The following is a 15317-nucleotide window of genomic DNA, read 5'->3' on the forward strand; positions in this document are numbered from 1 at the left end:
TTGTTTAAAATATAAAAAATATTATGTTAAAGTTATGATTTTGATCCCATATCATTCATGTTGCATCGTGCTGTACATCGTTTATCATCAAAAGGTTCTAAATCTGAAGAGATTATAAATTGTAACATTGTCATATCAAGAGTGGGTTAGGTAATTTATTGAAAGGTGCGCATTGAAATCACGTTTATTTGTGCGCACGCGCCGACGTGCCACGTTACAAATCATGCTTATCGACCGAGCTCGACTTGGTCCATTGCCGCTGCTAGTTCTAAATCTAGACGGATCAGATACTCACCTACTCCTTGGTCTTCTCTATCTGTAGCGTCTTAATATAAAATTTGTTTTAAAGGCAACAAATATTTTGCGTTGACACTTACTTGGATTTAAAATACGCACATTGTTTAAAATGTAAAATTCCGCGACTGCAAAAGTAACAAAATTTTTCTTTAAGCTTATACTGACTCTTAAGGACGTACATTCACTCTTAAATTAAGGTAGTAATTTGGGTTTATTTTCTTCTGATTAAACGCACTGTGAAACGATATTACGCCAAGACCAAATTAATTTATTTTTTACATTTTACATAAAATACAATTAATTTATTTTTTACAATTAAATTCCATATTCCGAAAAGTAAGTCGTTAAGAAAATGTATTACTCGGTGAAATTATTTAGAAAGTTTCCCAAGTCCATATCCATTTTAATAAATATTATTTAAAAAAAAAAGAAAATCTTGGCTGTCAGAACATATTTGTAACACTTATAGGTACAATAAAAATATTGCAAGACTTAAAAATGGAAATTCACAATTTCTTGTTTCTTACAAGAAATTATGACTAGGAAGATGATGGTGGTAAGTTTGAAAACCTCGGAAAGCACGTTGATTCTGCACCTGATCTCTCGCCATTTATGTTTAATAGTTCATTGTCGTCCCATCGGACTGCGACCTGAGTTAAACGAAAAAGAGTTTTCGCACACACTTACGCAGTTTAATAACTCTTGAGTGGGCTAATCTTCATGTTTGCTTTAATGTCACATAATAAATATTAATCATATTAAATTGTTACTTGTTGTTTTTGAATTTTTGTAATGGCTTTTAATTGAAAGACAGTTTCTAATAAGAATAATTGCAGTAACATTCATTAAAAAGCCTACATTACAATCACAGTAAATTAACCAAGATTTGTAAATGTGTCTCGGTAATTAAATCTTATAATAACAAAAGAAATCAATAACAAGGTCACATTAATATCGAAACCAGTTTGCCTTATCTTATCTTATATTGAAATGATCGATATTAGTGTAATAGAAAAGTTCAACATTTTATTAGACTATTAAGTGTGCAGTCTAATTGGTACGGCATATCGGTAGTCAATCTTGGATTAGATAATCACGATGCAAATAGGAACAGAATTAATTAATTAGAATGTGTTGGATTGGACGCAACGCGCGAACGCAGCGCACGCGCCGCGCCGCCGGCGGGTGTCGCTGGAGACCAATCACTACGAGTCGCGTTGCTCGCATGCGCACGTGCGCTCTCTAAGCAACTTCACCGGCTCTGTCTAATTGGCACTTGAGTAGGCTGATGTGAATATTTGCTGACTGTTAGCATCGATTCATGCAACGGTAACACACTAGCGGTAGCCAGTGCGTTTTTATAATGCTTTTCAATCAATGGACAAACGACGAAAATGTTGTGTGGTAATGTCCGCTTTTAAATATCGAGTAGAGCGCTATCACAAACAAATAGAATTTTTTATTTGATTTTTATCTTTAAATGCGAAATAGATATTACATATTTTTTGAGATTATATCTAAATACTGAATTCGATTAAAACTTTATTCAATGGTAAAATATCTTAACTTAGAGAAACGTGCACTTGCTTGACAGGGTTAAAGGTTAATACAGAAAAGATTTTTATCTTATTGGACCACTTTCTAAGTAGTTTATGATATTATGATAATAATCTCCATATTGATAAAAATCGTTATTTTCAAATATGTGATATAATATAATATGTCACAGAAGCAAAATTATCCATAGTTATTGTTTAATTCTATTGTATCAGTCATAGACTTACCTATGTACCTATATTTTAAAATTACGTTTATCATTAAATGAAAATATCTCATTACTCTACTTACCATAAAATGAAATGACTTTTAAGTTTGTACTTTTAACATGTATCAGACGTTGTTAATATTGTGAAATTTAGTACGATCAAAACATCTTCGTTACCGAAAGTCAAGGTTTATGGGACTGACTATTGATATTGCCACTGTCGACGTCACCGTCGATTGTATATTCATATCTCGTGATATATTAGAGATTTAGATTTGATTTGAAGGACCATAATATTTTTTTTAAATAATTCTTTCATTGGTGAATAGGCTACCTTACTATTTATTAAGATGCTTACAAAGACACTATGTACAAACAAATAAGCAGACTTTTTAATTCTTTTTTTTAGGATTAATGTGTTTATTTAGGTATCGTAGCAACAAAATCGAAATCTTTGTGTTATTTTTTATTTATTTTCGCAATTTTATCATTCTAGTAATTAAATGATGCTACTTTATTATGAAAAATAGAAAGGAAAGTGGTTTCAAATAATAGATCGAATATAATTTTAAATTATTTTTTATTTTCTGCTTACGGAGGTAACGGAGGAGGAACGCAAATTGGCAACATTTTTATAATTTTACAGCCTCATGAATAGTTTTGTGCTTATAAATCTTATTAAATAATAAATCCCTAACATACAAACTTATAATTTTTACGAATATATTAATCATCTATAATTAAGGCACTTTGTACATGGCTTAGGATATGAATATATGCATCTAAGTGTATTACACTCGGCAAATGCCACATGACTAGCGATGCCGCAAACAGAGCGACTAAACGAGCTTAATCTAACTTACAACTAGGTATCTTATTATACATTGGTCCGTTATGAAGCACAAAGTAACATAGCTTGAATGCTTAAACATAATATGCAAACGTTATTTTCTTTATATATTTATAAAAATAATTTATTTTAAATTAACAGTTATATTACAAGAGTGAGTGCTAGTTGTTGATCTTAATCTAGAGTATTCGAGATCGAGGATATTATGGTGTTCAGTCTTTCAATAAGCATGAACCGTCGCAGGTGGCGGATGTTGTTGATGCGCGTGCGTCGTTGGGAGAGTTTCACCGCGATACTCGTACGGAGACGTACCGGGCGCGCCACATCCTCCCTCTAAATGTTTACTTAACAACGACATGCGCGAAAAGGTCTTACCACACCCGGTGCACGAGTATTTCTTAACGTCTGAGTGAGTTTGTAAATGTGCACGTAAATTAGATCTATCAGCGAATGCACGACGGCAATGATGGCAAGAAAACGGTTTTTCACCAGTATGGGTTCGAATGTGTCCCTGTAACAACCAGGGTCTCGAGAAAGCCTTTCCACATAAATGACATTTGCACGGCAAAGTATGAGTTCTGATGTGCATCTTCAAGGCGCCCAGTGATGTATATACTTTAGCGCAATACTTGCAGCTAAATGATTTTCTCGCGAGACTTCCTTCTGCTGCAGCACAATGATACTGTTGATGTTTCGAAAGTCCAGAGTACGTCGAATAAGATTTCGCACAATCCGGGCACTGATAGCGTGGACGGCGCGGAGCAGATACAGAAACTCCAGAATCAGAGGACACTGAACCGGGAGATCGAAGGTCTTCTGGGCAAGGTGGTGGCGAAATAGAGGAAGGTGGTGAGGCTGGCGAGTACCTAGCGTAAAGTTGTGGATGCGTAGGAGGAGAAAGAGATGGCGCAGCAGAGTATAGTTCTTCCATAGGGTATGCAGGGTAGAGTGTTGGCAGATATGCATATTGAGGTGTCGGCCGTGCGAGTTCGGTGGGCATAGGTTCTAAACGAGCGCGACAAGCTGCAAGGTATTCTAGCTGTTGCTGAGGCCATTCTTTTGGTTCAGCTTTTATTATTGCTGTGGCAATAGGTGAAGTTGCTTTGCTGGGGTAGTTGCCAGTTCTAGACAAGTCTTCCGGCTTTGTGCTGAGATTTTCCGGTTCATCGTTTTCTGTTTCACCTGGTAACAAAAAAAAAGGATAATTAATTTAAGTGGTATTAAAAATAGAAATCAGTTTGTTTGCCACTGTTAATATTTAAGCTTCTTAAAAAATTTTCATCAACATGTAAGTGTTATATTAAAGACTGAGGTTTGTATATTTTTATATAAAAAGAATATTAATAATATTGTACTTACAATGATAATCGTAATAAAGTCGCGTAGCTAAGTGGGCGGGGTGAGGCGGTGTAGTGGGCGGCGTCGCTGGACGCTCCTCCCGAACCAGCACCGGCCGCTTCTTCAGCGGACAGTGCGCATATTTTTTCGATAACAATGCTCTAGCAGTCTGCGAATCTTCCACGAGCATCTTGCACAATTTTTCACAAACACTTAACTTAATATATTAAACAACAAAATCGTTTCAAGTTTTCACAAATTCACTAAAAGGTTATAAACAGTCCATTCATCGATCACTATAATTTTGCGTCGGAGTCGTAGTAATGTTGTGTTCGGGACGTAAGTGACGTACACGTGCTCTCGTCGACGTCCGGAACTCGAAGTGGTGCGGTGAGGGAAGACCGCAGCTTTTATGCGCTCCCCGTCAACGGCGGCCAGGTGGCGGCGGGTAGGCCGCGCACGTGCGCCGTACCCAATCGGCGGAGGGCGCGGGGCTCCGGCCAATAGGGGCGCGGCGCGGAGCGGGGCGGCGGCGGCACCTGCGCCTCCGCACCCGGCCGCATCGTTCTCAGTGCGATATGCCCAGCTTCAGCACCGTTCCGGTTGAAACCGTCGTCGTCTTAGCCAGCGATCTAATTTTTTGCGCAACTCTTGGGGTTAAGCACCTTTGAACTGAGCTATACATCTTTGTGAAACGGTCCCGTCAGTCTAATAATAATTGCGAGCGAACCGTCTCGTCGCGATTATTATTTAAATTCAAACTGGTCGTACTGTAAATCAAACCACCTTTTCTTATTTCATACACTTTTAACAAAATAGATTTAACGAATTCGTTACATAATGAATATATACATGTGAAAGATATAGGTATGGCTGTTATACCTGAATGTATAGAAACAGCATTATATTTGACCTACTTTACTAAAAAGGAAGATGTTATAGATTCGTACGAGTGGAAGGTGACACATTAGTAACGACTAATAAATATATAATAGACGAGTGCGCAGACCTTGTCCTCCATAAATAGCAGATTCATCATTCCCTTTTCTGATTAATTGTGTCATGAATTTCATTTCCTTATTTTTACTTGATTAAAGATTAATTCGTTCTTATACAAAATATAACAGTTAAATATAATTACATACGTATCAGTAGGTAGGTAAAGGTATATATATCAAATTCTATTGTTTAGTAAATTATATTTTAATAGAAATCTAAATACGAGTATTTAGTACTTATAGAAAAATAAGTAGTTCTAAAACTATCCTTATACTATATTGGGTGTATTGTATTGTAAAGCTAAAAATGCTTATTCGTTAGAATTTTATATAATAATTCAATTAATTTCTAGTACTCATGATTAATGGTTTACAATGATCGACAAGTGCTTCATAACGAATAGACTCAATCAGCAGTTTATTAGACGTTTCAAATAACACATGTACGTGTCACTTGAATACTCAATGACTGTGAGCTACATTCCTTCTTTGCATACTTGCCTATCTAGATCTATTAAAATAACTGATACAAACGTAGATAACTTACTTAGTACGTACTGTCGGTACTCTCGGACCGATTGCCTTGTAGAATATTGAATTAAGTCAGTACAATTTACGTCTACCTATATCCTATAATATTATGACTAAGGACTATAATCGAAAATAGTAGCACTATTAGGTACAGGTGCTAGGTTTTCTAGCATATTGGGTAGTTTTAGCGCAACTTTTGTGTTTCTTATGGGCTCTTCTTGATAGAATCTACATCCGGACCGGTAGTAGGTAATATTGGATATAGTATAAATCTGTAAAATGATATTTCAAAAATGCCCGTAAAGCCTGCTTGAATAGTAGGTTTTGTTCTCAATTTCGTTATGCAGACACGAAAACGCAGACAATTTAGACAATCCATTACTTATTCTAAATAATATAATCTTCCTAAGTACTAAATATCAATGTAACGAGCTACAATGTTTATAATCTTATAATCTCACTACACGTCGCTAAATAAATACCTACATAAAATATTATTTATTCAAGAAGGCTCATATAAGCACTTTTGAATCAGCATCTTATAGTGTTGAATTAATATGTTAAATCCAAATTCCATTCATCAAACCATTATTTATATTTTAACTATTTTGAAAATTTTATTAATAATAGAGAATAGATATTGCAATTGCAGAATCGGATAGTTATACCTAATAAAATAATTAATTTAAAAACTTTACTTTCTCGATAACGGGAAGGACTGCGAACACGTTTTTAAAAGATTCGTATCCTTGTTTTATTATCAAATCAGACTGGCCCGTCCCTAACCCCACCGTAACACGGAAGTATAACGACCATAAGTCTTTCATTGTTGTTTGTCGTCCAATGTTATTTCCCACAGACCATGTTCCCTGGGCAATTTAGGTTTTCTCACAGAACGTGTTTATCGTAGTTATATAGTACAGGTAGGTACCTACTGAATATTATTTTAATTTTTGCATTTTAAAGGATATATTTGCAACCACAGTGACTGTTATCGTTGCTCGATGTTAGTGGTGTTATGTACCTATAGCTTTACACAAAGGAACATGACAAACCTTTAGTTGCCTATTCTACAAGATCAACGTTCATATAAATACTGATAATCCACATCATGATGACGAGGATCTTGTGTTGTGAAATTGTACCATGACTCAAGCTGTAATTGTGTCAAGGGATCGTCACGCGCATGCACATCAATTCTTCGATTTATGCACATCTGTGACTAATCACCTTGATCGGCGGTCAATTATTGTAATCAATGTATAAAATAATTTACAAGTGATAACTGTCTCAGCTGACCGATTACTTTTAACTAATTACGGAACGATAGCAAAACAAAGCAATTAGTTTTATTTACTCATGTCATCGATAGTCATTACTTAAATATCTCATAGCGCAGCCCTTATGAATGAATTGATATCGTTATTTAGGCCTGGGAAACGTAAACATTTCTCAGGAACTCAAACAAAACTGTAAACAAATGTAAATAGGTACTTAAGTATTTAAATGAATGACATCGATGATAACACCTTATCCATTATAAAAGTTATATAAGGAAACATAATCAATATTTTAAATTTGAAACTAAAGGTACTTACATTGCGTAGCAATCATACCTACACATTGATTCAAGAAACGACATAGTTATTTTTTTATTTGTTTACAATAAATGTCTAATTAATAATAATTTATAGTGATCACTTAATAATGATAATTATTCATTGATTAATTATAATTATAATTTACTTAAAGACTATTTTGAGTAATTAACTCAAATAATAATAATAATTTAATCGTGTACATTATTAAAGTTAGTAAATAAATAATCTAGTTAGTGCGATATAGCTTTATTATGAATATAAATTATCGATAATATGATAATTAGGAGGCGTCGATTGGTGTCAAATGGATTGTCATCGCAGGACGGGTGTAGAGGGCGGGGAGGGTGTTTGCGGCGGCTGCGTCGACCAGGTGCGCGAGCGCGGGGGCCGGGGCGCGTGCGTAACGGTCGCGGCACGAGCTGCGCCGGCACAGGGGCCGTGCGCTATGGCGGAAATAGCGATGGACAGGGGCGCCGCGGGCAGGTGGTGCGCTATATGCCAGCCCGCTCTCAATGTCACACAATTGGCGGTTAATTCGTCGCATACATTACTCGATAGGAATAAAATCACTGTTGAGACGCACTACATATTTTAAAATGTGTTTTGTAACTATGTTGTACATTGTTTTGTAAACCACACGTATACCTATGTACCTACCAGATATTTTATTGAATTGCAATTCGTAAATATATGCAAAGTAAAATTACAAATGATGAGAAATTCCGATCAGTGTAAGTATTTTGATTAGGTATTTTGTTGTTTGCTTATTTTACCAGAGCTAAAAATACAAGACGTACCTATATAATTTCGTAATTATATAATTTTTTAAATGAATTGCAGTTGAAATGTGTCGATCGTTAGATCACGGCGCACCTGAGCTGCGTCTACCTATCACCTATTGTTGATGCGTATCTGTATCATTGTTTGTTAAGTTTACCTTCGTACATAAAATGCTACACAAAGCAATATAGGCACCCATGAGCGTCGTCACTGCATTGAATTGAATCAGTGCACAGCTATGCCGGCAGCTGGCTGCGCGTGCAGAATCACATGTCTGTACCCGAATCGCACATCTGCATCGACCTAACCTCTCGACACGAAACGACGTACCTGCCGAGCGTTTCATATGATTTAATTCAACAAAGTACCTTTTGAAAGTAAGCGACTGGATTAGGGTCTCCCCCATTCATTGTTATGAGCATGCAGAGTAAAATGATGTAAGCGACGTACCCGGGTAAACTAACAATGATGTTTGATATGTGAGCCCTTGATATTACATTTACCCTATTTTGAAATTGATATACGAAAATAAACTTTACTATTTAGTAGCATATGACTGAAATTTATTAATGTTTTTAGTACAAACAACGTTATTTAAGTTCAATTTTAAGCCTGAAAAATGTTTGACTTACACCGTTTTGATTTGTCAAACTAAACCTTGCAGGTAGGTGAGTAGTTTAATTTTAAATAATGGCATAGCTGTATAGTTCTATATAAAGCACACAGGGCCATTCAACGCTTTTATAAACACTTTTAATACAGATGGATTGAATAAGATTATACGGGTGCTATTTTTAGCGATGATCAGAATTTAAAAGTATAAATATTTTTTAATTGAGTATGATCTTAATATAAAATTAGGTAATTAAAATAACTAAAGCATATTAAATTTTATGAATATTTTATAATAAATAGGTTTTGGATATATGTATGTATTATAAACATTTTTTAATTTTAAGTTCGACAGTTGTACATGACACAATTCGAGATTTATTATAAAATTAGAAGAATTAAACATAATAAATCAATAATATATTTTTATTTTTGTAAAATATGTTTTTTTTTTTTATTTAAATGTCAAATAAGGACATCCTGTAGGTACAGGCAGTAACAGCTGAGATTTCGGCACACGCTATAGAGCGCGGCCGGTGCGTCACCGGCCACCTTTCACCCTCGCGCAAGTCGCGCATTCCCCTGGCCTCCTTACATACGCACTAATATACTCATTGCGCATACGCTCCTCAACACCACTTACATACTATTTAGTATTTAGGTATAGGGGACAATAATTAAATGCACATATTTTAGACCTTACCATAAATTTAAGTCCTAGTTGCTTATTCACTTTTTTGTCATACGAGTTTTGGTATAATTTGAAGAATATTATTATTGAGCCTAAAAGAAATAATTATGTACTCGGCGTATTTTGATTCTGCTGTTATTTATTACATGTTGTGCATCAAACAGAATTAAAATATGACAGTGTCGAGACACATGCATGTGTTATAGAAACGAAAATATATGATGCTCAAGATTATTATTACATAATGATTGTTTTTGAATAAAATCTACAAAACACCAGATAGTTTTTAACTTTTATGAAAACTAGGATTATTTTTTAGTTTTGTTGTTTATTCTAAGTGATATGAGATTTATTACTTTAGATAAAAAGTACAATATTAGTTAGATATAATAAGTAATATTTCATAAGATGCATTATATTTGCACTAGATTTGATCACTGGACGTATAATAATAACGGCATTTTATAATAGGTAAACACGTACAATGTTTTTTATTGCAATTTATTGCGATTATAATGTACGCAAACGGTTTTTTTTACAATTGTCCTAAAAGAAGTGTAGGGAAACACCGATATCTCCGTTCCCACATTTAAATATTATTTTTTTAATTTTTCCGTTATTCGTATATTTTTTTGCGTCAAAAGGTAACTAAAAAAAGTATGTATAGTGCAAAGGTAAGAAGGGAGAAACCTGGGGTTGGTGTCAGGGCAGCTGCATCACTGCGCCAGAGCAGGACCGAACAAGTTGATTGCTTGGGCTTGCTATAGGATTAAAGCAAGCGTAAATGACGGGTAACGGTTTTGATTTTTTTTGTGTTTCTTTTAGTTCCGCATTTTATGAGACAAATTATTTAATAGTTCAAATTGTAAATCAATAATATCATCATAATATGTAATGATTCCTGTCATTATTTATTGTTTACCAAATATTTTTGTTATTCGGCTTATATTACCTATGTCAATCGAATATCATTTGTCAAAGACGATAAGTGTATTCTGTTGTCGTTGGATCGTACAGTGATCTTATAAAATCTATAACTTTTATCAATGAACTTTTTTTAAAATCAGACTGTTATTTTGCTAGTTTAAAGTTAGATAGTTCAAAGAACCAAAGGCAAAAATGTCGAATTATGCCGTAAACATATAAAATATTAGTATAAAACAAAATCGCTAGAAAAAGCGAACTAAAAATATCCAACATTTGGAGTACGATGACTATTTAACATATCAATTGAACTATTTTAGTGTAAAATTGACTTACGAGGACACAATATTGTCTTAAGAATGCCAAAGAAACCTAGACTCCTTACACCATCTGTATTATGTATATTTTATAGTATCTATGTGTAAATATTTTAGGAGACGAAGGAGTTCAGTTCCTTATACTGATGTTTGTTAGCTATTAACCTTGTCAACAATAATTATTATTTTTGTGGAAAGAAGAGCAGAATGAAATTTGTTTGATACACGCGAATTCATAAATGTTTTCCGCAATTTTGAATACTGATTAAGGTTGAAGTGATTCAACCTTAATCAGTATTGTACCATTGTGCGAATCTAGTAGGTACATATAATAGTAAAACAAAATAACAAACGTTCGAAACGGACCTACCCGCTCTCAGTTCTATATTTAGACCTTCAGAAACAATCTGAATAATAATACCTAATCTTTCATTGTCTAACGTATCTATTCTATTTAAATAATATGTAGCGTCAACTAGATATCGAATAAACCATAATTACTTAAAGCAAACTGCGGCACACCCGTTCCGGGACACCTTTTCATTTAATCAAAACTTGTTTGCACACCCAGCAAACGGTGTTTTGTTCGCAGAGGGCGACCTATCTGCGCCAGAGGAGCGCTGCATAGCTGCACCCGAACACCGGCACCGGTTTATTTGGCGTCGTCAGCTTTTCATAGACATTTTTTATGTATTGAAATTTATTAAAAGCGCAGTGAGGGTGCGCGTGCGCAGCGACGACAGAGATTCCTGCACCTGGCCCACGCGCGGCTGTCTACAATTGCACATTCTAAAAATCAACTATAAATATATATTCGTGTGCCTTATCGAATTATTCAGAAACACAAACATGCTCGTATATTCGCAGTAAAGGCTGACGAAATATTAAGTAACACATTAAATACCGACATAAAACAAAAACAATAGTTACGCCAAACTTAGGTACCTATATGTGTAATATTAAATATAAGAAAACAATATTTTGTATTATAATATCAATGTTTAAGAATTCAAACTATTTTATTCATATTTAGACCAAATTTAGGTACGTAATATCAAAATATAAGAAAATAAAATTTTATTTTGTTTAAGAAATACAAGAATTCACTGTGTTTAACATGTTTTTACTTTTGATCATTTTTAAACCTGAAAAATATCTTAATTTTTCTGCATTGAATTTATTTAGATATCTTAGACAGTAATTATATTATCATAAAGTAATTTCGATTGACTTTTATTTAAAGCAATAGTAGTAAAGTAATCTGAGAATGACATGTGTTTGTTTTGCAGGTTTTATTGTTGGCTGATAAGGAACCGTGGTGTATTGCGTTGCTTGGACCACACGATCGAGCATCTAGTGCACGACGTGGAAGCAGTAAATCCGACCAATGTCAGTTTGTGCAGTGGATCGCGTGCGTGAACAGTGAGGCTGCGACGCTGTGGTCCCCGTGTAACGTAACGTCGATACGTGTCATACTATCGACCGCCCACTGAGCACCGCTTATGTGGTCTGCACTAATTCAAGAACCTGCTGGCTTCTACACGCTGCTAATTCCTTTTGTCTTAGTACTTTCCTGTCTTAGAATAGCTTGACCTCTAACATTTATAGCGGTAAACGATAACTTCATTGATCTAAGGAAATCGTACAAGTAAATATATCTTCTTATTTATTATTATTATGACAAATTGCTCGAATAAAGTACTTTACTTACGTACACTTGATATACGATTTTAATAACATACATACATACATTATTTATTTTTATCTAATAGTAGATTAGAAGTAATGTTTTAAAAAATAGTTCCAATGCACATTTATGTCATTGATAAAACAATCAAGACAACAGTGAGTGCATGTTAGCTCAATCAAGTCGGTCATTGCATAGGGTACCCCAGTCCGCAGCTTCAACGTGGTTCTCGATCCGGCATTATACGGAAACAATGCGGACCACATTCGTGCATTGCGACCGCGGCGCTGTCGTGTTCGTCTGCGGCCCGATGTTTGCGATCATAAAGTGCCATTATGGTAACAGTACCTCTTTGTTGTTTTCGGTGTTGCCCGTCTCCCTATTTTCTCCGCTCGCCGTGTTAAAGCTCCGCGCGTCACGGCACGTTATGATCAAAATGGGTTACGACCAAGTCTTGCGAAACTTTTACGGGCCAGCGTCTCCGTCGAAATCTCGTTCTGTTTAATGGCCGTCGAATTTTTAGCGCTAAAGAAAAGTAAATCATGTTGACGTGTCTTGAACTTAATTTTGTGATTGGATGTGGATGCGAACGTTTTCTTTCGGTGATATATCGTCAGACACAGTCAGTTAATTGGTTATAAATTGTTCTTTTTAAAATTTTACACCTAAAAATGAATATGCATATAATCAAATTAAATTATTTTATTGAGAATTGACAAACTGTTATTATTTCTTAACATTTTTATTATAGCATCAAGCAGTTTTATTCCATTAGTTTTACTTTGATAAACGTATTAACTAAAAAAACCCTGATTTTATTAGATTCATTCTTTATTATTATTCTTAAAAAAATGTTTTCTGTATGAAATAATTATGGACTATAACTTAAAGTATATAGAAACTAAAATAATATTCAAAATAATGTGAGCATAGTATTTATACATCATTACATCTATTATTATTCATTACATCGATAGTCATGTCCTATTTATTCAAATATGTATTACATAACATTTTTTTAACGTTTGGTTTGGTTATGTAATATTTTGCTTACAACAAACAGGAGTCATTTATCGATGCCAAACGTGTGCATTCAAACATTATCGAGGTGTCTTATTTTCCATATTGCATAAAAATACGTCACAGAAACACAACGTCAAGATTGTAACCTAATCACATGTTTACTAATATGCATTATCATGTATCTAATATTCATATGTATAACAATGTTCATTTTCAATTTTAATTATTTAATTATATATATGTATGGCCGAGATGCTCGAATGATCAGAACACGTGTATCCTAAATGAAGGACACGGGATCAAATCCGGACAAGCGCTGCTGGGTTATCGTGTTACTCAGTTCCCCGTACCTGGTTAACTGGACGATGGGTCGAATGAAATTTTACCATATGTATCTCCTTCACCCCAAACTGGAGTAGCTTGATGGTATAAGCTTCAAACCTTCTCCATGACCATCATAGAAGAGGAACTCTATGGAGGTTTTATGGACTGTTTATTTTTAGGTACTAAGCATGTGTGATATGATTATCCTAAATTTATCTAAATGCCTATGCAAATTTTCGAGTTTAAAAACAAATATAAAGTTTATGCCGCATAATTATTAAAGCTATGATTTATATTAAAATGGTTTCGTATATTTTAAGTACATAATGTCGGCTTAACAATTCAATATAATCTACTAACCTGGCCTTTGAAAGTGATACAGCAACTTTCCTTCTTACATTCACATCTTTATTACGATACTGTTTGGCTTTGTAATGAAGGCTGTTATTAGTATTGTGATTATGCTATTGTTTGAGAGTCGTAAAACAATGATTATTGAAAATCATTATGAAGACGTCAGCCAGTGATCAAAGTTTAATAAGAAAGTACGCTTCAATAAGCAAATATAATGGCCTTAATGATATGAAAGACAATGGAGTTCCTCTGGGTGCAGCATACGTTGTGACTAAAACTCACGTTCGGATTGCCACTTGACTGGACATAACTCGGTCTGGTGAACAAAACATTAAAGCTTGTTTTGGTTATGATATGATTAATTTTCTTGGGCATTTGTTTGAACGCATCGTCGTTATTTAATGTCCTTACAAGTAAATCAAAATAAGCCTTTATTTTAGTTATATATGTACGTTGATATAGAATTAAGAAGTATACAAATACATAAAAAACTAGATTATTTTAGATACAACCATTTAAATTATGATCTCCATTAAAAATATTTCGGACATGGAGGCCTACTGCTCAGGACACAGGACACAGTATTAAAGTGCAGAATTGAATTGTATGTGCAAACACAACACAAGTGTACTTTCTATGCATAATCTGGTTGGATGGCAAATCCGATAAGACTGGAAAGAGTTCAGACCAACAGTTTTACGTGCTTTTCGAGGCTCGGAACAACAAACACAATGAACTTCTAGACAACCGGACAGCTATTGAGAATATCAATTAAAAAAAAAAAACAATATATTTTATTGACTCGAAGTTTTAACCCGAGCCCTCGTGAACTGCGGCCTTAAAGTGAGCCACTAGACCAACGACAGTTATAAATATACATGTAAAGATATCATAAGTGATAGAAACAAAACATATTATATTTTTACTTTTTATCACTCTAAATATTAAAGACCGTGTCTAAATAGGATATTAACACATTGGAGATTTTTTAATGTATTCATACGGAACAGGTTGTCCAGGTAGGGCGCAGTATTGTTGAATGGAGGTGTAATCAGCGCTATTGAGTCGGAGTCGTCACCTGCAGAACTTGTTATTATTGTAAGCATTCGCTAGGAGCTGAATGACGCCGCGGGGCCTGCAGATAGCGCTTTAACTCATTCAATCCATGAAAACCGAACTTACCCAACACTTCAACCGTTCGATTTGTTAAAATACCGGTTTTTAG

The 15317-nt window shown here is 34.6% G+C and overlaps 1 protein-coding gene across 1 annotated transcript; it reads right to left on the reverse strand.

Moving 5' to 3' along the window:
- Positions 1 to 2667: 2667 nt before the first annotated feature.
- LOC125077157 (zinc finger protein SNAI2) lies at positions 2668 to 4613 on the reverse strand. Its single transcript, XM_047688988.1, has 2 exons — positions 4272 to 4613; positions 2668 to 4094 (listed from the first exon to the last, which is right to left on the reverse strand). Exons 1-2 carry the CDS (start codon positions 4438 to 4440, stop codon positions 3133 to 3135), a joined length of 1131 nt encoding a protein of 376 aa, XP_047544944.1. The 5' UTR covers positions 4441 to 4613; the 3' UTR covers positions 2668 to 3132.
- Between the last annotated feature and the right edge of the window lie 10704 nt (positions 4614 to 15317).

The sequence above is a fragment of the Vanessa atalanta genome, chromosome 3 (genome assembly GCF_905147765.1).
Source record: "Vanessa atalanta chromosome 3, ilVanAtal1.2, whole genome shotgun sequence".
Taxonomy (NCBI): domain Eukaryota; kingdom Metazoa; phylum Arthropoda; class Insecta; order Lepidoptera; family Nymphalidae; genus Vanessa; species Vanessa atalanta.

Excerpts from the sequence above, each read along its gene's own strand:
- LOC125077157 (XM_047688988.1), bottom strand. The coding sequence starts at position 4,440 with ATGCTCGTGGAAGATTCGCAGACTGCTAGAGCATTGTTATCGAAAAAA. Across the intron at positions 4,095-4,271 it reads ACTTTATTACGATTATCATT|GTGAAACAGAAAACGATGAA; the intron begins GTAAGTACAATA and ends TTTTGTTACCAG.